The sequence below is a fragment of the Triticum aestivum genome, chromosome 5D (genome assembly GCF_018294505.1).
Source record: "Triticum aestivum cultivar Chinese Spring chromosome 5D, IWGSC CS RefSeq v2.1, whole genome shotgun sequence".
Lineage (NCBI taxonomy): Eukaryota > Viridiplantae > Streptophyta > Magnoliopsida > Poales > Poaceae > Triticum > Triticum aestivum.
Window position 1 is genome coordinate 524,723,661 of NC_057808.1, and position 20,262 is coordinate 524,743,922.

At 45.7% G+C, this 20,262-nt stretch overlaps 2 protein-coding genes and 1 long non-coding RNA gene across 6 annotated transcripts; 2 read left to right on the plus strand and 1 right to left on the minus strand.

Annotated features, from left to right (window-relative positions):
• The first annotated feature begins 3,471 nt into the window (after positions 1-3,471).
• Positions 3,472-6,055, plus strand: LOC123123457 (phenylacetaldehyde reductase). Its single transcript, XM_044543967.1, has 6 exons — positions 3,472-3,757; positions 3,860-4,035; positions 4,127-4,315; positions 4,677-4,839; positions 5,399-5,585; positions 5,712-6,055. Exons 1-6 carry the CDS (start codon positions 3,625-3,627, stop codon positions 5,854-5,856), a joined length of 993 nt encoding a protein of 330 aa, XP_044399902.1. The 5' UTR covers positions 3,472-3,624; the 3' UTR covers positions 5,857-6,055.
• Positions 6,056-7,950: 1,895 nt separating this feature from the next.
• On the plus strand, positions 7,951-10,109 carry LOC123125965 (uncharacterized). Its single transcript, XR_006461522.1, has 2 exons — positions 7,951-8,472; positions 9,676-10,109. It is a non-coding gene; the product is annotated as an uncharacterized lncRNA (long non-coding RNA).
• Positions 10,110-10,731: 622 nt separating this feature from the next.
• On the minus strand, positions 10,732-19,937 carry LOC123123458 (meiosis-specific protein PAIR2). 4 transcript variants are annotated; one of them, XM_044543969.1, is made up of 12 exons: positions 19,728-19,937; positions 18,088-18,184; positions 17,928-17,996; positions 17,722-17,845; positions 17,261-17,297; positions 17,146-17,158; positions 16,961-17,031; positions 16,790-16,894; positions 16,443-16,601; positions 14,035-14,163; positions 12,755-13,834; positions 10,732-12,631 (listed from the first exon to the last, which is right to left on the minus strand). In XM_044543969.1, the coding sequence occupies exons 1-9, from the start codon at positions 19,878-19,880 to the stop codon at positions 16,551-16,553; spliced, it is 720 nt and encodes a 239-aa protein (XP_044399904.1). In that variant the 5' UTR covers positions 19,881-19,937; the 3' UTR covers positions 10,732-12,631; positions 12,755-13,834; positions 14,035-14,163; positions 16,443-16,550. The 4 variants fall into 4 exon arrangements, with proteins under 4 accessions (XP_044399904.1, XP_044399906.1, XP_044399905.1 ...); XM_044543971.1 differs by having other exon boundaries at positions 10,732-13,834; positions 16,790-16,875; XM_044543970.1 differs by having other exon boundaries at positions 10,732-13,834; positions 16,504-16,601.
• Positions 19,938-20,262: the final 325 nt, after the last annotated feature.

Genomic DNA, 20,262 nt, shown 5'->3' on the forward strand with positions numbered 1-20,262 from the left:
TAGAGGCAATAATAAAGTTATTATTTATTTCCTTATTTCATGATAAATGTTTATTATTCATGCTAGAATTGTATTAGCCGGAAACATAATACATGTGTGAATACATAGACAAACAGAGTGTCACTAGTATGCCTCTACTTGACTAGCTCGTTGATCAAAGATGGTTATGTTTCCTAGCCATAGACAAAGAGTTGTCATTTGATTAATGAGGTCACATCATTAGGAGAATGATGTGATTGACTTGACCCATTCCGTTAGCTTAGCACACGATCGTTTAGTATGTTGCTATTGCTTTCTTCATGACCTATACATGTTCCTATGACTATGACATTATGCAACTCCCGTTTACCAGAGGAACACTTTATGTGCTACCAAACGTCACAACGTAACTGGGTGATTATAAAGGTGCTCTACAGGTGTCTCCGAAGGTACTTGTTGGGTTGGCGTATTTCGAGATTAGGATTTGTCACTCCGATTGTCGGAGAGGTATCTCTGGGCCCACTCGGTAATGCACATCACTATAAGCCTTGCAAGCATTTCAACTAATGAGTTAGTTGCGGGATGATGTATTACGGAACGAGTAAAGAGACTTGCCGGTAACGAGATTGAACTAGGTATTGAGATACCGACGATCGAATCTCGGGCAAGTAACATACCGATGACAAAGGGAACAACGTATGTTGTTATGCGGTGTGACCGATAAAGATCTTCGTAGAATATGTGGGAGCCAATATGAGCATCCAGGTTCCGCTATTGGTTATTGACCGGAAACGTGTCTCGGTCATGTCTACATAGTTCTCGAACCCGTAGGGACCGCACGCTTAAAGTTTCGATGACAGTTATATTATGAGTTTATGTGTTTTCATGTACCGAAGGTTGTTTGGAGTCCCGGATGTAATCACGGACATGACGAGGAGTCTCGAAATGGTCAAGACATAAAGATCGATATATTGGACGACTATGTTTGGACACCGGAAAGGTTTCGGACATTTATCGGAGTACCGGGGGTTACCGGAAGCCCCCCCCCCCCCCCGGGAACTAATGGGCCTTGTTGGGCCCTAGTGGAGAGAGAGAGGGGCCGGCCAGGGCAAGAGGCGCGCCCCCTCCCCTTGAGTCCGAATAGGACAAGGAAGGGGGGTGGCGCCCCCCTTGCCTTTCCCCTCTCCCACTCCTTCCTTCCCCCTCCTTCTTGGACTAGGAAAGGGAGGGGCAAACCTACTTGGAGTAGGTTTCCCCCTCCTAGGGCGCGCCACCCCCGTGGTCGGCCCTCTCCTCCTCCCCCCTTTATATACGGAGGAGGGGGCACCCCATAGACACAACAATTGATCTCTTGATCTCTTAGCCGTGTGCGGTGCCCCCTCCACCATAATCCACCTCGATAATATTGTAGCGGTGCTTAGGCGAAGCCCTGCGTCGGTAGAACATCATCATCGTCACCACGCCGTCGTGCTGACGAAACTCTCCCTCAACACTTGGCTGGATCGGACTTCGAGGGACGTCATCGGGCTGAACGTGTGCTGAACTCGGAGGTGTCGTGCGTTCGGTACTTGATCGGTCGGATCGTGAAGACGTACGACTACATCAACCGCGTTGTGCTAATGCTTCCGCTTTCGGTCTACGAGGGTACGTGGACAGCACTTTCCCCTCTCGTTGCTATACATCACCATGATCCTGTGTGTGCGTAGGAATTTTTTTGAAATTACTACGTTCCCCAACACATATTGCGAGCAGAACCAAATTCTCGTGCATGCGGAAGCGCGAAGAAGGACTTTTCTTTTTTGAGGATAACCGCATATTCCTTAACCGTAGTAGGAACATGAGTAGTACTCCCTCCGGTCCTCTTTTGTCTGCGCATAACTTTTTTTAGTATTTCTCTAATTAGTCTGCGTATACACCCTTTTGCATGCGCCCATTTCCCTCCATGCCCCGCATTCACAGCATTAATTAGCGTACGCATGAGCAGCTGCAGCCCGACTCCAGCCAAAAAATTGCAGCATGCGAGTGGGCCACTCTGTGCGCGTGGGAGAGAGAAAAGGCAACCGAAGAGCCCGTCCAATCCGTTGCATGCAGCAGTCAAACCACCGCACCTCTCCTCATGCATGCGCATAACTTCTCCCATTTACTTCTCCATCGGGGCTTTTCTTGAGTCTGAGTACCCATGTTGATGTTAGAGCAAATATTTATATTGGGCACCATGTTGATATTCAAGATCTATTAGTATTTGGGGCTACCGGCCCTCGTGGGGCAGGTTGGAGTGACTATTAACAGCATTTTCAGGAGAGGTTTTGTTAAAGATTACAAGGATGGATGAAAACAAGTATCACTACAGGCCCAAGAGGGAACATTGTTGTGGGCCGACAGGTACGTCGGTTCCTTTGAGTGGGGTGTATGTGAGAGCGTGGCTTAATATGAATGATAGATGATAGACTACTCATATCAACAAAAAATTCCTTCTTTTTCGAGAGCCCATCCTAAAGGAACCTCAAAGTTAGTGTGCTTGGCTTGAAGCTTGGATCGATTGAGAATGAGTGACCGACTGAAAAGTTAACCCCGAGTGTGCATGAGTGAGGACCAAGTGTGTAGGAAAGACTAGTGTGGGTCCAGTCTAGATCTTGCCAGGATAACAGCTAGGACAGGTCACTGTGGCCGGGGCGTTACGCGTCGTTGGCAGCCATCCTTCCAAACAAAAATGACCGACCCAAAGTCGAAAGCACACATAATTGCAATATTATGTCTATTCAAATATCTAAGACTTAGTTAGTTTGATTGCGTTAGGAAAATAAAGGATCCTTTCAAAGTACTACCTCCATATAAAAATTAGCCTACAAAAATGTCTTACATTTTGATACGGAGGTAATAATTCTTAGCAAATTTTATATAGGATTCAACCCTGTAATCCCCACTGCATAGGGCACTTCTAATTCAAATGGATTTTACAGGATTTTTTTTGGAGGATTTAAATTCTTATGAATTTCTCCTCATAGATCATGTGACTCCTATGATTATAATTTTACAAGGATTGCTTTGCACTATTTTGGAAGAAAGTTTCACCCGCTCGAACATCTTCCTACTTTTTTTTTTGCTTTCCGGTGTTATCAAACACATTTCTAATCTAATTTTATTTTAGTTTTCTATCTATAGGAATCAAGAGAAAAATGCCGCTTCAATCTTCTGTTTTTCGTTTTCAAGTGTTTCAAAAATCCTATGAATTATAATCCTACGATGATTTTTTACATTTCCATGATATTTCTATCCTATGAACCAAAGGAGGCCTGATTGAAGCAAAAAAGACTCTGTAAATACTACTATGAATCAAGCAGACAGCCTTGCCCCACTTGGGAGCACCAATTTGATTTTTGCACAAGATCCAAAACAGTAGCTATCTTGTCAGTTTGGAACTGGTACCAAGCGAATCAATGAAATCTTAGGTTCTACTATCCTACAAAAGAATCTTAGGTTCTGGAAGCCACCTCCCACGCCACTCGATAGCCGTGCACTCATACACTTCAGCAGTTGGACTTCATCGTCTCTTCCTCACCCACGTGGGGTGGTCAGTCACTCAGTCCCCAGTCGACCCGCAACACCACGCCCCACGCCACACACACACCACCGGACACGGAGGAGATGGCGACAGGAGTTGGGGAGGCCAGGGGGGAGACGGTGCTGGTCACCGGCGCCAGCGGCTTCATCGGCTCCTGGACCGTGCGCCTCCTCCTCGCCCGCGGCTACGACGTCCACGCCGCCGTCCTCAACCCCGGTCAGTGCCACCCTCCGCCCCACCCTGCACCGCCATTACGTTGACCAGGGACCTGCGGCGCGGCGGAGGCCACCGTTTGATTCTGTCGCTGGCGTGCCGCAGATGACAAGGCCGAGACGGAGCACCTCCTGGCGCTCGCCGGCGGCGACGAGGGCCGCGTCCGCTTCTTCCCGTGCGACCTCCTCGACGGCGCCGCCATGCTCGCCGCCGCGCGCGGCTGCTCCGGCGTCTTCCACCTCGCCTCGCCCTGCACCGTCGACCGCGTCCTCGACCCCCAGGTACTGCTGCCCCGTGACCGTCCCGCCGTTGTCCCTTCAGAGTTCAGTCCTCTCAGTACTGGGTGGCGTCTGTCTCGTCTTGTGGCCGCAGAAGGAGCTGGTGGTGCCGGCCGTGGAGGGGACGCTCAACGTGCTGCGCGCCGCCAAGGAGGCCGGGGGCGTGCGCCGGGTGGTGGTGACCTCGTCCGTCTCCGCCGTCGTGCCCAGCCCCGGGTGGCCCGCCGGCGAGGTCCTCGACGAGCGCTGCTGGACCGACATCGACTACTGCGACAAGAACGGGGTGAGAGATACGACCGGCTTACAAAAGTGCAGTTACTAACCATGCCAAAAACAATCTGCAGTTACTAGCAGGGCATGGAAAGGCTATCTGCAACCTGCACTGCAGTCCAGTTGGTTACTGCAGAAGAGCATAGTTTGTTTGATGAGATGAAAATATGAAATCACATACTGTATTTTTTTAGAAAAGGATGACCCCCCCCCCCCCCCCCCCCCACACTCAATCTGATTTTATTCTATTTGGATCAATGGACAGAAAATTGCACATAAAGGACATGTTGTAAAATTGTTGCTGAATTGTTAAGATGCAACCATTTTTCTGCCGGGCTTCACTTTTATCTCAGTTTCTATCTTTTCTTGGATAGGTTTGGTACCCTGCTTCAAAGACACTGGCTGAGAAGGCAGCATGGAAGTTTGCAGAGGAGAATGGACTGGATGTGGTTGTGGTCAATCCAGGGACTGTTTTGGGCCCGATGATTCCGCCGAGGATCAATGCTAGCATGGCCATGTTTCTTCGCTTGCTTGAAGGTATTTTGTTCATGTAGTCTTGATAATGCTCTGGTCATAGTTTTAGATCTACGGAGTATTTCATAATTTGCCAGATGAAGAAATTTATATACTACTCTGTAATCATTTCTTAGTCCCTCTAGAATGTTTGCTGATAGGCTAGCAAGAATGTTATGAGTAGCAGACTGGAGCAGGGGCAATTCATGCAGTTGTACAAACTGAACACATTTGATTTCTCAGAACCTAAATTCATAACCTTAAGAAATTACCAAATGGACGAGCAAAACAGTATACCGCTGTACTGAATATTCTGCAGTGGTTAGTATACTAGAGAGTAAAACTGCATGTTTTGTCATATCTGAAACCCTTTTCTGCTCCATATTTTACATAACAATTCCTCTGCATTGCCATAAAAAACATAGATTGAAAAATCCTCATGCATCGACATTCGTCACCCTGGCAATTTAACTTATCTGCATTTGCTATTCAGTATATTTTTCTTGTCTGGTTCAGTGTGTGATTGGTTGTTACTATGATAATGAAACACATCCTCAGCACACACACCTCTCTACACACGCAGGCTGCACAGAGGAGTATAAGGATTTCTTCATCGGGCCAGTCCACGTGGAAGACGTCGCATTAGCCCATATCACGCTGTTCGAGAACCCGTCTGCATCCGGGAGGCACCTCTGCGTGGAGCCCATCTGTCACTGGAGCGATTTCGCGTCGAAAGTCGCCGAGCTCTACCCCAACTACAAGGTCCCCAAGTAAGCAACACACACTGAACACATACATGATATGTTTGGAGCACAATAATGTCATAGCAAACAACGACATGAACGGACCATTGACGCGGCGGTAACCATTTCGCTTGCTGTGGGTTTCGTCGGCAGGTTCCCCGAGGACACGCAGCCGGGGCTGGTGAGAGCGGAGACGGTGCCGAAGAAGCTGATGGCGCTGGGCCTGCAGTTCACTCCGTTGGAGAAGATCATCAGGGACGCCGTGGAGAGCCTCCGGAGCAGAGGATGCATCGCCTGATGGTGATGGCTGGATTATTATTAGGTGTACTGTATTGCTTCCCCTCTGTTGCTGGCTCATGATCAAACCTTGCTTCAGAGATGTGTTGTGCCCAGCCCAGTGCTAGACCTTATAGTTGCTTGCTGTATGATTGTGCAATAACGGCTGGTTGATCTGCTGGTACACTGTAATGGTTCTCTTGCTAGATTGTTCCGACAAATCTTTGCGTGTTGCGAGGAAGATCACCGTTGAATAATTGTCCAGGATAAGAGAGAAGAAAACAGTACTCTCGTAATCGAGCCAATAATGAAACTAAAAATGCCCACAAAAACGGATTTCTTTGCGCAGATTCAGTTTCATGGCTTCAGGTCCGTGTCAAATCTTTTCATGGCTTGTGCTGTACTTTTTAGCACGTGTAACATGTGCGTTTTTCCCCATAAAAAATTCGGAGTGAATTGTACAAAACTGCCACATTCGAGTTCAATTTCAGGTTCGCTACCACATTCCTTGGACGCTAAACACTTGTGACGATCTGAGGCGACTTAGTCTACAAAAAACCTCATGTTAGTACACTAACATAGCACTTCTTAACCCGAGGACAAGCAGTTCATAGCTTAAGCATGCTATATATAGTCATTACAGCCAACATGAGAGCAGCCCTTAACTCATAACTTAACATATCACATCACCAAAATAACACACCCAACAACATTAGTTTACAAGGCCATCTATATACCGCGCCCCCGCGTCGCTCCTCTGGGGTGACTCGGGCGGCCCCAACCCTAAGCACCGCCGGCCCCCTTCCCCCTCCCTCCAGATCTCGCCGCCACCAGAGATATCTGCTGGCAAGCCCGCGCGTCATCGAGGAAGGTGGCGGCGGGGCTGGCTGCTGCTGCCTCACGCGGAGAGCTTGGTGTGCCGGGGTGGCAGCCCCGGTCAAGGTGGGCGGCGCCTTTCCTGACGGAGGGTGGCTGCGGGGGTGTGGCCGGTCTTCCTCGGCTTGCGTGGGCGGCGAGGACCCGGTGGTGGGATCTCATGGCGGCCGTGATTTCCGTCGGCCGGCCGCCAGATCTGGATCGATCTGCGCCAACTTCATCTCCTTCACCTTATCCCGCTCGATCTGGGCTTCGGTGTGGCCTTGCTCGCCGGATCCGGGTGGTGGGCGGTGATTGGATGGTGGGGCTCTTGGGATCAGGGAAAACCCTTGGCCAACGACGGCGGCCACGACGACAACGACGCTGCGGCGCCGAACCACTCCTTGGAGTCTTCATTGAGATCCCGGCAGGGATGGCGGCGGCCCGTGCACAAGAGATGGAGGTCTTCGATCAGATCTGGGTGAAACCCTGCTATTGGCTATTGCCAAGGCCGGCGATGGCGACGTTGTCTGCATCGTTCCCTTCCTGAAGGCATCGCCGTGGAGAAGTTCAAGGCCACTCTCTGCTACCTCCGGGGGAAACCCTAGATCAGTAGATCGGATGACGGCGGCTCTCTGGTGTCGTTTCCTCCTTGGGGGCGTCATTCTTGGAGGTGCACACGGGCTCGAGGGACCGTAGGACGGCGTCTTTGGTGGAGCGGTGCTTCATCTTCCACCTTGATGGTGGCGCGTCTGCGGCGTGGCGCTGTGGAGACTCGGCGTCTGATGCGCGGAGATGGACTCGCGCAAGAGGAGGAAGTTGTCTAGCGTCATGGTGGCGTTGATGGCAGAGAGGCCTGGCAAGGTTGGTGCATCAGTTATGCTCTGAGGATGGATCGGGGGAAGATGGAGGTGACGGCCCTTGCAGCGTGCGGTGCTCACTTGGAGTGTGCCAGACCGGTGTGGGACCCAATCCAGGTAGTGGCTTGGATGGGACACCCGGCTTTAGATGTTAGGCTTTGGTGCGATGTCTGTTTAGTATTAGGCCCGGACATTCGGCACGCCTTCATCAAGGGTATAGGAGTAGCAACGGTGTTGCCAAGGTGGTGGATTCAGGCTTATTGATGTATCACCTTGTATGGTCTTGTGAAATAATTAATAATATGGCTACATGCACCATCCAGATGCAGAGGCCGGGGGTACATCCTCCTTTTCTAAAAGAATATATATATATACTTGACCGCCAAGATAGCTAGCACTCCATTCCTCCAGGATAACATTGATCTTCTGAAGCTTCTCCTTGTTCCCATGGCCAGCTTTGAGAAATGACATACTCGAGCTTTTTCTCTCTTCTTTAAGCAGATCTCCTTCACCCGCTTCCTGGTGTTCATGATGATATCTGCTTGAGATGAAAGGACGCACCTTTGCTCCTTAGACCAGAGGTAGTGCTAATTTCACTCGGATTGGATTCTTCTAATACATGGACATTGGCGTTCGCAAGAAAAGTATCTGCCGAAACGGACCAGTATAAATACAAAGAAGAAAAAAACGCGAGCGTGGTCGATTTAGACACGGCCCCATACGATACGATAGTCGATAAATACTCTACCTGGTCGGTCGAGCACTTCCCGACGAACCAACGACACGAAAGCCGACCGAGCGTGCTGACCTAACCCGACCCACTGCTAGGCGCCTTCGCCTCGATCCGCCGCCTCCGGCACCCCCTCCACCTCCCACGCGCGTCGCCCCCGTTGATCGCCGCCGCCGTTCCCTTTGATTTTGAGGTATGAGCTCCTGTTTTCATCCATCCAGCTATCAGTTCATTCATCCCCGAATCCGATAGGCAGCGATTAGTCAGATCCGCCCTTGCCTTGCTTGTGCTGGTGGGGATTAGTTGCTCGTTTCTGAAATTCATCCAAGCTGGGTCGGGCAGCAGTTTGTTTGGCTTGGGCACACTCACACAGCAGCCGGAAGTGTGATGCTGACTGTCCTGGTCTGGAGCTGCGACTTCTGGAATGCTTTCCTAAGCTCGCGACTATCACTGCAAAAATAGTTGTATTTTTCCTTTACTTTCTTATTGCCCCCCACGCCCCGAAACAAGCTTGACGGAGGAGGGAGTATATTACAGCTGGTAAACAACAGCGAGACCACTCTCTGCTTCACCATCCTTTTGGTGGTTCTGAAATTATCTAGTATGATTATTTGTTTTTCTATATGCAAGTTGATGGTTTGACAATTATCGTGCTCATTTAGACTTCTATAAAGATGGGTATTATTTTCCCTATGGTTTGATATGTTTATTACTATTTAGTTTTCTATACCGGCTCATGTATTCAGCCACCTTTTTTACAACAGTTTGTCTAATTCACATCTAGATGTTTTTTAAGGATGTCACATCTAAGCTCTCACAAATATATAATGTAGCACCAAGAAACAAAAAAAAACTAGGACAGAAAGAATAGACCACAAACAGAGTGAACATGAGCTTAGATGTGACATAGTTATGTCACATCTAGATGTGTCCTAGACAGACCCTTTTTACAAACATGAGAACCCTATTAGCATTTTGCCCACTAAATATTTCTTCGCTGTTCTAGTACTCTTCGGGATTCAAGATTTGCATGGATAGTTTTGCCCTACCATGTGATTTGATTCTTCTTTCAACTTGGATAACCATTTTTCAGTATTTCCATATTACAAACAGCAACAGTCACACAATAATGACGAATTCGACACATTGTTAGAAACCCACTGTTCATTTGTGTTCTCAGATAAGCGACAGGAACCAATATTCAAGCACCGAGCTATTTGTTACATGCCAACTGAAACAAACTTTGCAACCAAAACACACTGAATATTTGAGCCACCATGATCTGATTTATGTTTTATTGACTCATTTTATTTGTTTGTTATTTTCTAGTAGTATGTACATTTCCTCAAACATAAGTACCTTGCCAATATTGATTGCATCTTCTCAATTTTTTCAGGGGCTTTATAAGGATTTAGGATGCCTCGAGTTGGAGACCCAAACGCATCTTCTATCTTGAGAATCACATATGAGTTGGGATACCTTGCTTCCATCATCGCAGGATGTTGGGTCGACGGCAACCTTTTTATACATGGCATTCGTTATATGTCAACCTTCACAGACTTGAGTGGAAAAGTCCTAGCTATAGGGCGGCCTTTGATGATAGCCAACTCTGTGATGTTGCTTCTTGACAGAATCAACTCACCATATGCACGGACTTTAAGCCTCACCAGATGAAACTTTGTACGTATCAAATATGGTGTGGTCTCCTGAAATTTCTGTGTCAAAAGTGTAGTTTGTTCCCTTTAATGAAGTGTGGATGTGAAGGTGAACCGTGATGTGATACTCTGTTTCTTATCGTTGGCAAAATGTTTGAAATTTGTCTATGAAGTATACTCCTATGTCTTATCTGAACCATCGATTGTACTACTGTTTCGCTGTGAATGTGGATTGGTCATCCAATAAGCTTGGCTTACGGTGCTTCATGACCTTGCACGGTGTTTCCATGCTATCACCTATTAACAAAAAAAAAAATCTGAAGTTATTTACAGTTTCTTGAAGCACTGGATATGTCCTCCTAAGCTTTTAGATATTCCAAGCTGAGCAACTACTCCCAAGTAGCAACGGCTGATGATCTATTTATTGATCTTCTACACGGGACTGAACTGCGCGCCTGGCGCCGTCAGCTTCTCTGACGCTGCTTCAGCCGGACTAAGGAAGGTGCCTCCCCGGGACGACGTATCCGGTGCACCGGAGCTTCTTGTGCTCCCCGTCCTGGATGGGTGTAGCTCGCCGCTCGGCTGTTTTACTGTTGCCACCACCATGGAAGGTTATGGGTTGGAATTGAAACTGGCGCACCATGCATGCCAACAAACATTGTTTCTTATGTTTTGCATGCTATCACCTATTAACACCGGCGACCAGCTGTACGAGGAAGGCGCGTAGTACGGGCCGCGGTGACAGACTCGGTGTACTACGCGCCTTCCACGTACAGCTGGTCGCCGGAGTACACGGCCGTCCGAGACCGTTTCATTCACGGAGAGGGAACATCTAAACGATACAACAGTCCAACACTACTACATAAGTCCAAAGGAAGCCAAAGAAATAAGATACAGAGGAATACAAGGTGTTCCGGTTCAAAAAAAGAAAGTTGGTTATCGAGGCACCTGCAAAATAAATATAAGAAAACTGGACTAACTCTGTTCGCTTTTTCTTTCTTTTTCTTTTTCTTTTTGCGAATAGGCTAACTCTGTTCACTGACGACGCAACACTACGTAGGTCCAAAGGAAGCCAAAGAAATAAGATATACAGAGCAATACACAAGATGAGTACCTGACAAAACGAAACAGGACCACCAAAATTAGCATACATACGAAACTAGATTACCTTTTTCTTAAGAGTATGCCAATGGCGTACCTATCTTCATTATAGATAGAAGGGAAGCAACATGTTTATACAAGGACTGTATCAGATAGCCAGGCGATAAGATAGAGTTGAACTCCACACCTCCTGGAAAAACCTAGGCTAACTACACTCGACAATGGCAGTCCCCTTATTAGCTCCTGCAGCTTTCCAGTGCTTGAATTCATTCTGAAGGCAGAGAAGTCATCTTGCAGGCCATGTCTCACTCCGACGGTCCGAGGTCCAGATCCTGTATTGGAGAGCGAACCAGATGAAAACTTTGCAACTCAGCGGCGCCCAGCTTGTCCAAACACAGTAAGATCCATTGAACCTAGTAGTCCCCTGACACAAAAGCTTGTAGACCGTGCACAGCAGAATTTCCCCTCCTCTCCCACCGGGCGCTCTGACGCTCGACACTTTTCAAGCACTAGAGATTGGCGGCAGTCCAAGCACTAGAGAGCTCATCCAAAAGAAACCAAGCATTTGTCTCCTTGCACTATCTCCGTCCCTGCCCAAAAGAAAGCACGCAGCCACTTTTCAAGTTGAAGAATTGTCCACTTCGGAGCTTCAGAAATCAGCAGATGATGAGCGGGTCGAGCAGATGGGACTGAATCCACAAGGACCAGTCTGCCGGCTCTGTTTATGAGGCCTCGTTGCCATGCTGGGGCGCAGGCCCTAATGGAATCCAGGGTAGGCTGCCATTCGGCTTTAGTGAGAGATAAAATAGATAACTGAAGCCCCAAATACTTGCAGGGAAAAGCGCCAATGGAACGCTGTAGGATAGGAGCGATTCTCTCCTCATCATGGTCACGGTGATCCCCTCTGGTCACAATGGCCCAAGATTTTGTACAGTTGATCCGCAGACCTGATGCTTCCCCAAACATATTCAAAAGTTGCCTCACACACAGCAGGCTAGCGGAGGAAAGCAACAGGCTGATCCATCAGAGCCATATGGTGCTAAAACTCTTGTGGCGAAGAACCTCAAAACCTGATGCTTTTAGTGTCCCTTGATGCTGCTTTTGTCTTGTCCATATCCCCAAGTTCTAGTGCCTCTTTTTCTCGTTTTCTTTTTTCTTTCTTTTTTGGGTTTTCATTCGGTTTTCCCTAATTAGCCGAGAATGTTAGGTTTTTGGGTCCGGTTTTTCTTATAAACTAGATCAACTCTCTTCTTAATGAAATGCAGGAACCCCCTGCCCCTCTCGAGGTGTTCTCGAAAAAACAAAAGAACTCAAAAACGAATGGCCAGGAAAGAGAATCAAACATGAAATACCTAGTTTGAGCATCACACTCACACCCTGTTGTTTCTTCATATGCAGCTTTTGGTCAACTTGGCAAAACCAGTTTATCATCTCCTTCCCTTGAGAAATACTCATATGCGGGTGACCACATTTATTAGATCAATAACAAACATAACCAAGATATGTGGAATTTGTGTAGTAATTAAATCTGGTCTGATTCTTAATGCTTAGGCAATCATTTCATGCGTTGCATGATTCTGCTAACCAGCTTGTTTCCTGCCAAAACATCTTCAGTTGTTATCAATTCTATAACTTCTTAACCGGGGGTCACTGGAAGCACAAACGGAAAAAATGACAGAAAGAAACATCAATTGAAAGGATTAGAATCGGACATCTTACTCTCTACTACTTTATTTATTTATGTTTTTCACTCTCCACTTCCTGTCGCCGCTTTGACAGCAGGCATCATCAACTTGCAGTGGCGTCAACCTAAACACAACATCTCTAGCCGTCAATGGAATTATGCAAAATAACCTTCCAAATGTAACATCTGTAGACCACTACGTCAAATGGTAATCTTTAAAGACCTAAAAATAACAATTGGAGTTTTTGCCGTTCAGTCGACTGATGTATCCCAGAATAAACGGCGAACTTGTCTAAATAACCTAGGCCAAGTACTCTAGAACCAGCTTAGCAGATTAACTTCCATCACCACCTATACCACCTAATCCAGTAGAATGACAAAGTTTACTCACAACTGCACATATGCAACCGAACTGCAGCTCATTCACCATGTTGAGAAACGGTACACCATTTTTTTTATAATTTAGCCTGAACCAACTTAAACAATTTAACATAAACCACCTGAACCAATTCCTATGCCTACCTATATGAATTTAATAACCTTAGAAAGAAGATGAACAAAAGCTGGATGGCATGTAGTAAAATGGCACGAAGCAGCATGCACATACCTCCTCCCACAGCACGTTGACCGGATGCAGCTCACCACAACTTGGATCCACATCACAAACGTTCAGGGACATCTTAAATGCATTCTCTCTATTTCTAAATCAATACATCATAAACTATATGCAAATCTGGAGTTTCTGTTAGTGGATATCTTGATGAGTTAATTTCAAATGCCTTAATCTCCGAGTGCATATGTACAAAGCATTAACGCTGCAACTGAACTGAGGCTAAGGAGTCCACTTTCAAGCGAGGGATTCTGGAATGACCATTTTACCAATACAAACAAATGTACCTTGCGCTAAATGCCTAAATCGATGACTAGTTATTTATTACTATTTGCCATGGTTCGGAAGTAGAAATAGGAAAATGGGGAGAAAAGAGCAGGCGAATGTAGCATACTTACAAGAGTGACATCTATCTTACCTCATGGTCTGCCTCCAGATTCCATGTCTTGTTTTTACCAGCAGAAATATGGGCAAAAGAGATTGGGAGAACCAAACACATTGCTGGCTGAAAATAAACATCGATGGTATTCAGGAAGTGTAATAATATGCAGTGTAGTGCAGGTTGAAGATACTTGCATGCACAGAACATCCGATATGCAGGCTAAAATATGAGCTGAACCAGGACAAAAGAAACTAATGTTGCCTCACTATGCATGCTAATAAATCAAAGCGACAGTATACTGAAAGGGGTGAAATATATGATACCTGTCTAATCTCAGAAGAGATGAAATTTGCTTGGGAGTCCTCTACTCCAGTCAACTCGCTTCATTGCACAGTTCCATCATTTTCTGATCTGGACTTGCCCTGTTGCTCATGTACCTTGCCCAGTTGCACCTATTTAAGATATATAAGAAGGCTGTTAGAAAAAGGATTTGAAATCCTCTTGGCATCATCTCTCTTTGCCCCATTGATTCAGACGGATCATAAATGTTTGCTTGTAGGTAACAACTAAAATATTATAAACGATCATTTACAGATATGAACATTCTACAACAAACTTAGCAAGGCATGAAATCCATCCTTTATGAAATAGGAACCAGACACTATATACTGGCTAATCCCAGATCCTACCTCTCAGGAAAGTAATGAACTAAAAGGATACCAACCGTCTTCACAATTGGTTGGTAAACATGTTGCATGATACCATTGGCTTGTAGCCTTGTAAGCAAATGATCTAATTTATGTTAAACCGATCGGCAACCTATTTATCTGCCAAGTATAATCAGGAAATGATAGAAGACGTATGTTCATGATGAAAAGAAGTGTTCTAATTTAGACCATCCAGTGCATACAGCAGAACCCATGGTACCAACTAAAATGTTTTATTATCATGCGTAAGTTATAGCAGAACCCATGATAAAAAGAAGTGTTCTAATTTGGACGCCTTATGGACTAAGGCGGACGCCTTAGACACACAGGTAAGGCAAGGCCGACGCCTTGGCTCCTGGGGGCGCCCTGACGCCTAGGCGCCTTAAAAACAATGGCAGATGTACTGTCATGCTTAGGTTGTAGCAGATAAACTGTCATGCACAATCTCAAGTAAATGTAGTAACTACTGTTGAAAAAGTTAGGTTGAAAATCCTGAGTGCTATAGGAGAGGATAGGTTCATCCTAATACAACATATTTAGACGGCGGGCCAGCCCCATCCAAGAAGTACAGACTCCCAGATGATGTTTCACACTAAAACAAATACAAACTTGGAATATTAGTGATACAAGTCAAAATATGCACTACAATCATGCTAGATGAATTTCAGCTAAAATTTTGCATCCCCAAACTTAAACCTCCTATTGGCATGCCTTATTACATAGCGGAAATAGGAAATAAATGGGAAAAGACGCAATGCTAAAACCTACATGTGAAGTTTCATGTCATGAGGAACTCAAGTGAGGGAAGTGCTGAATGCGGCTGTCTGCAACACTAATACACTACACAGAAAACAAATAAACCCTATGGTGCCACCGAATGACAATGCATCGCGATCTTCAACCTATGGCTGCTTGTGCCATCTGAAGTGAAAGAGGCATTTGCTTATGTAAAGTATGGAGCAGAAGGGTTCACTCTGAGGATGAAAAAAACTCTTAACAATGGATCGATTCCCAGAATTGGAGAAGAAGAGAGGAAGAAAAAGGGAGTGGGGAATTTCGACTTGTCTCATTTCCCCATCACATAACCAATAAAACTCTGCACTAAATTGCCAATGAATTTGGAAAACTTTTTTCTGAACGAGAATGAATTTGGAAGACTAAATTGGATTTTCATTTTTTTTCCCTCTTATCGAACAATCTCTGCAGTTAACCAACTTCACTGCATAACATGTTCATGTCTGGTTGGCAACTGCACTTGTTTTCAACAGAGTAACTGCATTTTTAGCTGATCATATAATCCTAAATGCATAATAAACTCTACTTTTTCTCTAAAAACCATACTGGGCTTCCAACAGCACCCTGATCCTGCTGTATCAGCATTTGTTCGATGGAGTGTTCTATCAGGCCATCCAAACTGCTGCAGACTGCATCAAAATTCTAGGTGCACATGGATGGCTACGAGGAGTATGTACAAGCTACCAATCGAAGTGGGGCACCAGATGCGGGAAGGCGTGGAGGGGGGGCGGAGGAGCGCCCGGCGGACGCCGGAGAACGCGGCGGCCGGGGTGGGCGGGGAAGTAGCGGCGGCACCGGCCCTGGCCCCGGTCGTGGTTCCGGCGGCACAGCTCGCAGTACTCGAAGCCGCCGGCGGCGGGGCGGGGCCTGGGCGTGCGTTTGGGCTTGAGCGTTGGGATTCTAGGTTGCAGGTTTGAGCTGTGAAGCCGGGCTGCGCGCAGATTTGGGGGAGGCGCAATGCTCTAGCAGCACTTGGAAATTCGGACATACGGCAAGCAAACGGCTCGCCGGCGTACAGATCACAGAACAGTAGCAACAGTCCGCAAGACAAAAGGAAAACTTGCGTCCATCGTCGCTGCTCCGTAATCTCACTCACCACAGCCTCCCATGAAACAAACATCATGGGACAAAGCCTCTCCCGTTTACGTTCTGCCGCCAAGGATAGAGCTAGGGACAAGGATCTACATCTGCCGCCAAGGATAGAGCTAGGGGTGGTGTGCTGTCGCTACCTTCACAAGTTTCAAGCACCTGAAGGGACTGACTGTACTATGTGCGTCTCTGCTTCTTCACCTGGCCTACGGGGTTAGTCGTCCTGCACTAGTGCTGTTCCGCCGCCCTCAGTGGACTGGGACCTGTGGGGCTTGATACTGGAGGATCGGTTCCTTGACCTGCGACACATTACAGGTGGAAAAGCTTTTAGTTCATGCAGTATCCAACTGTTAACTGATGCAACTGGCGTGGTGATGAGTACTGTATGTCCCATGTGTGGGATTTATGAACCCAATCATTCAGGTTAACATTTCATGAAAGAAGGTGAAACATTGTGAATTGGCATTCAAGGGTTAAAGGGGCGGACCTTCATACACTTCAGATATCCACTGCCGATTTTGGCTCCGTCGGTAGGTGAAACATTGTGCATGGTGACCTCTGCCTTCATGTAGGCTGTTCCGGGATCAGAAATCTGAAATGATCATGTCAGTGAAGAGCAACATAGCATGTGGTAAACAATAATGTTAATTAGATTGACCTTGATAGCAGCATAACCATCCTTGCTTGCCCTGGAGAGTAGATCATCATTCAGCAGCTTCTCCAAAACATCTGGAAAGTGAGTATGTCATCGATTTAGTAATTCAAGACTTGACTAAGTGCAGAAAGAATGCATATATTTTACACGATTAATCTGACGAGCACACAGAATTGTTTCTACATTACCTTCCACCATTTCCTGCACAACATTCAACAAGCAGTTGTTAGCAAGTGTACCAAGGCATGATAGAATCAGCATAGCACAATACAACATAACCGAGATACAGAATGTCAAAGTTACCTTTTCTGTCATGCTGTCCAAGGTTCTCACCAGCGTTCTGATCATCTTACAAGCAGAGCACCAAAAAGGAAACGGTTGCCATGTCAGGATATTTACCATTTTACCACTGGTTACAAATGACAATGTTAATGTTGACAATAACATGCATGTATGGACCCAATATAAGCAATCCGCGAACTGATCTGCAGGATAAATGATAAAACTGCACTGAAACATCAACTATCTCATCAGTGCTAGAATTCTGCAAGTCACGCAAGGAAGCTAACAACAGCCCATAAATTCAACTAGCACTAATTGCCAACAGGTGAGTAGCTCCTCTGTAACTTTAACTTTTCACACACTGTCATAGACAAAAACATATAACTGAACTCCTATGCGCAAAACTATACCATTCTGCATGCACAAAAGACTAATAATAAAAAATGAATCATAGCACCCAGAAGGGATATCTAAAATAGCACCTCATCTGATCAGGAGTGACTTCTGCTGCATTTGACTTGAATGTGGCACTATTCTTTTTGCTCCCTGTGCGACTCATGTTCATTGCAACTTCCTCCCCATTTGAGTTGGGATAGCTGAGTGAGACTGCATGATAATTATGACACATGATAAGCAAATGTAAGACAAACACATAGAGAAAGTGCATCTAAAACAGTAAACATCTTGCCTTTCTTCATCCAATGAATCAGTCTCTTGGGGTCAGCATCCATATGCATCAGGTTCTTAAGCTTCATCTCTGCAACAAATAAAAGGTTGTTTGAGATACTGAGCTAAAAAATTCAAACTGAATGAGTGAATGTAGATAGATACTGGGCACCGATCCTAACCTACTGCCAGCGCAGACTTATCACTGAAGTACTTCTCAGGGAATAGGCTTCTGATGTAGCTGATGTTGTATACAGCAATCCGGAGCAAGCTCCTTGTCTGTTTGGTCAATAGATCACTAACGTTATCCAAATACTTGTATGAATAACTTAAAATCACACACCATGCTATGCTTTTCACCAGATCATATAGATACTTATTAAATTATCTCAATGCTCCAGCAATAGAAAACCTCAACTGGTATCAAATTGTGTTATTGATAAACATGCTCAGTGAAGCACATAATTCACAAAAAGGTACATTTATATTTTCCAATACTGATTTATTCAAACACATACATATACAATAAAGATCATGTGATGTATTTTTTGATTAAACACCAAGAAAGTTTGCCCATGCAAATGCAGGATATATATATATATATATATATGTATATATATATATATATATATATATATATATATATATATATATATATATATATATATATATATGGTACTGATCATCAAATCTGTGAAGTGAAGAGAGATGACAACATTGCAACTCAGGGCAAACAGTTACGACTGAAATGTAAACAATACTCCCTCCGTAAACTAATATAAGAGCGTTTAGATCACTAAAATAGTGATCTAAACACTCTTATATTAGTTTACAGAGGTAGTACATATTTATAGCATATAGGAAATGAACCACCCAGGCAGACAGCTTTTCAAAGTGAAAGTTACCAAAACCGTACTCCCTCTGTCCCAAAATAACTGTCTTAACCTTAGTACAACTTTGTATTAAAGCTAGTATAAAGTTGAGACACTTATTTTGGGACGGAGGGAGTATTTGTCAAACCACTGCCAGTTACTAAAATAAGGTAATATCTAACAAGGAGACTACAATTTCAGAGTTGGTTCCCAAACATGGCAATAGAGGTTTACTAAACACAGAGAATTCCTAAATCAGAACAAATATTCAAAATCTCACAGCATAGCAAAAGAAACAACATACTTAGATACCACAGAGGAAGCTCTTCTGATTCCAATTTTGAACAAAAGTATGCCACGCTTGGTACAAAAAGCAAAACCCCCCACACAGAGACGTTTACTACTCCAATGGAAGCATTTGAACAGCAGAAGGAATAGTACAGCCCAATTCAAACTAAGATGACAGAAGTTTTTCCTGATGTTCCAAAGCAAATTTGGAAATATGCAAAGCAGTAGATAAAGGATCGCTGTGTTCCCCCTTTCACAGATAACGCATTTTCAAAGGGGCTTGAAGTTACGAATTGAAAATTGTATGCTACCACAATTTCAGCAATGGGGACAAAACTAAACTAATTTCGCACATGCAGGGTGAACTCGGAACACTGAAAATCTGTAGACGCTTCTAACGCACCTGAGTCGATGCATTAGGTAAATGCCACAGTTGTAAACGAACCAATTTCATAGACTTCGCACGTGTTAATCACATCTCCAGCGAATTTAAATCGAGCTATATTTCGGGCATTGTCGACCAAACTGAATCGGGACGGAAGCGACCATACCAAATTAGTTCAACACCTCCAAATCGGTCGGAATCTAAGCAGGTATGCATTCCGCAACAAACAGACTGTCACATCGTGCGGAATCAAAAGGGGAAGCAAACGAAATCGAACCTGCTTCTCGTGCTCGCCGAGAGGGATAGCGTCGGCGAGCAGGATACCCGATGGCAGGGTGATTCGGCGCTGGCGGTGCACCACTTCTCCACGCCCCTCTCCTCCTCCTCCTCCGCCGCCGATGACGTCATCGCCGCCGTTTTCCAGAACCATAGCCAGTCCACGGCCACCCCCTCCCCCGCCGACCCCTCCGCCCCCGCCGCCGCCGAGTTGAAATGGGCGGCGCTTCCGCCATAGCAGCACGCCTGCCGCGGCCGCCACGCATAATAGGCCAACGGCGGCCACGCAGCAGGTGCTCTCCCATCCCCACCGGCTCCCCACTTTGTTGGAAATATGAGCAAATTACTACGAGATTTAATCCGAATAAACAGAAGATAAATCATGACTATAGTAGCAGAGATTAAACTAATCATGCAAACTAGCATAGCAGATGAACATATCACATTTAGGGCACATACTAGAAACATGAATTCTACCACGATCTCGAACAGGAAGGATAGAATCACATACGGTGCAGCGCGACCAGCACCGCCGG

Excerpts from the sequence above, each read along its gene's own strand:
- LOC123123458 (XM_044543970.1), bottom strand. The coding sequence starts at position 19,880 with ATGGTTCTGGAAAACGGCGGCGATGACGTCATCGGCGGCGGAGGAGGA. Across the intron at positions 16,895-16,960 it reads ATGGTTATGCTGCTATCAAG|ATTTCTGATCCCGGAACAGC; the intron begins GTCAATCTAATT and ends TGATCATTTCAG. Across the intron at positions 16,602-16,789 it reads GATATCTGAAGTGTATGAAG|GTCAAGGAACCGATCCTCCA; the intron begins GTCCGCCCCTTT and ends AATGTGTCGCAG.
- LOC123123457 (XM_044543967.1), top strand. The coding sequence starts at position 3,625 with ATGGCGACAGGAGTTGGGGAGGCCAGGGGGGAGACGGTGCTGGTCACC. Across the intron at positions 3,758-3,859 it reads CGCCGCCGTCCTCAACCCCG|ATGACAAGGCCGAGACGGAG; the intron begins GTCAGTGCCACC and ends GGCGTGCCGCAG. Across the intron at positions 4,840-5,398 it reads GTTTCTTCGCTTGCTTGAAG|GCTGCACAGAGGAGTATAAG; the intron begins GTATTTTGTTCA and ends CTACACACGCAG.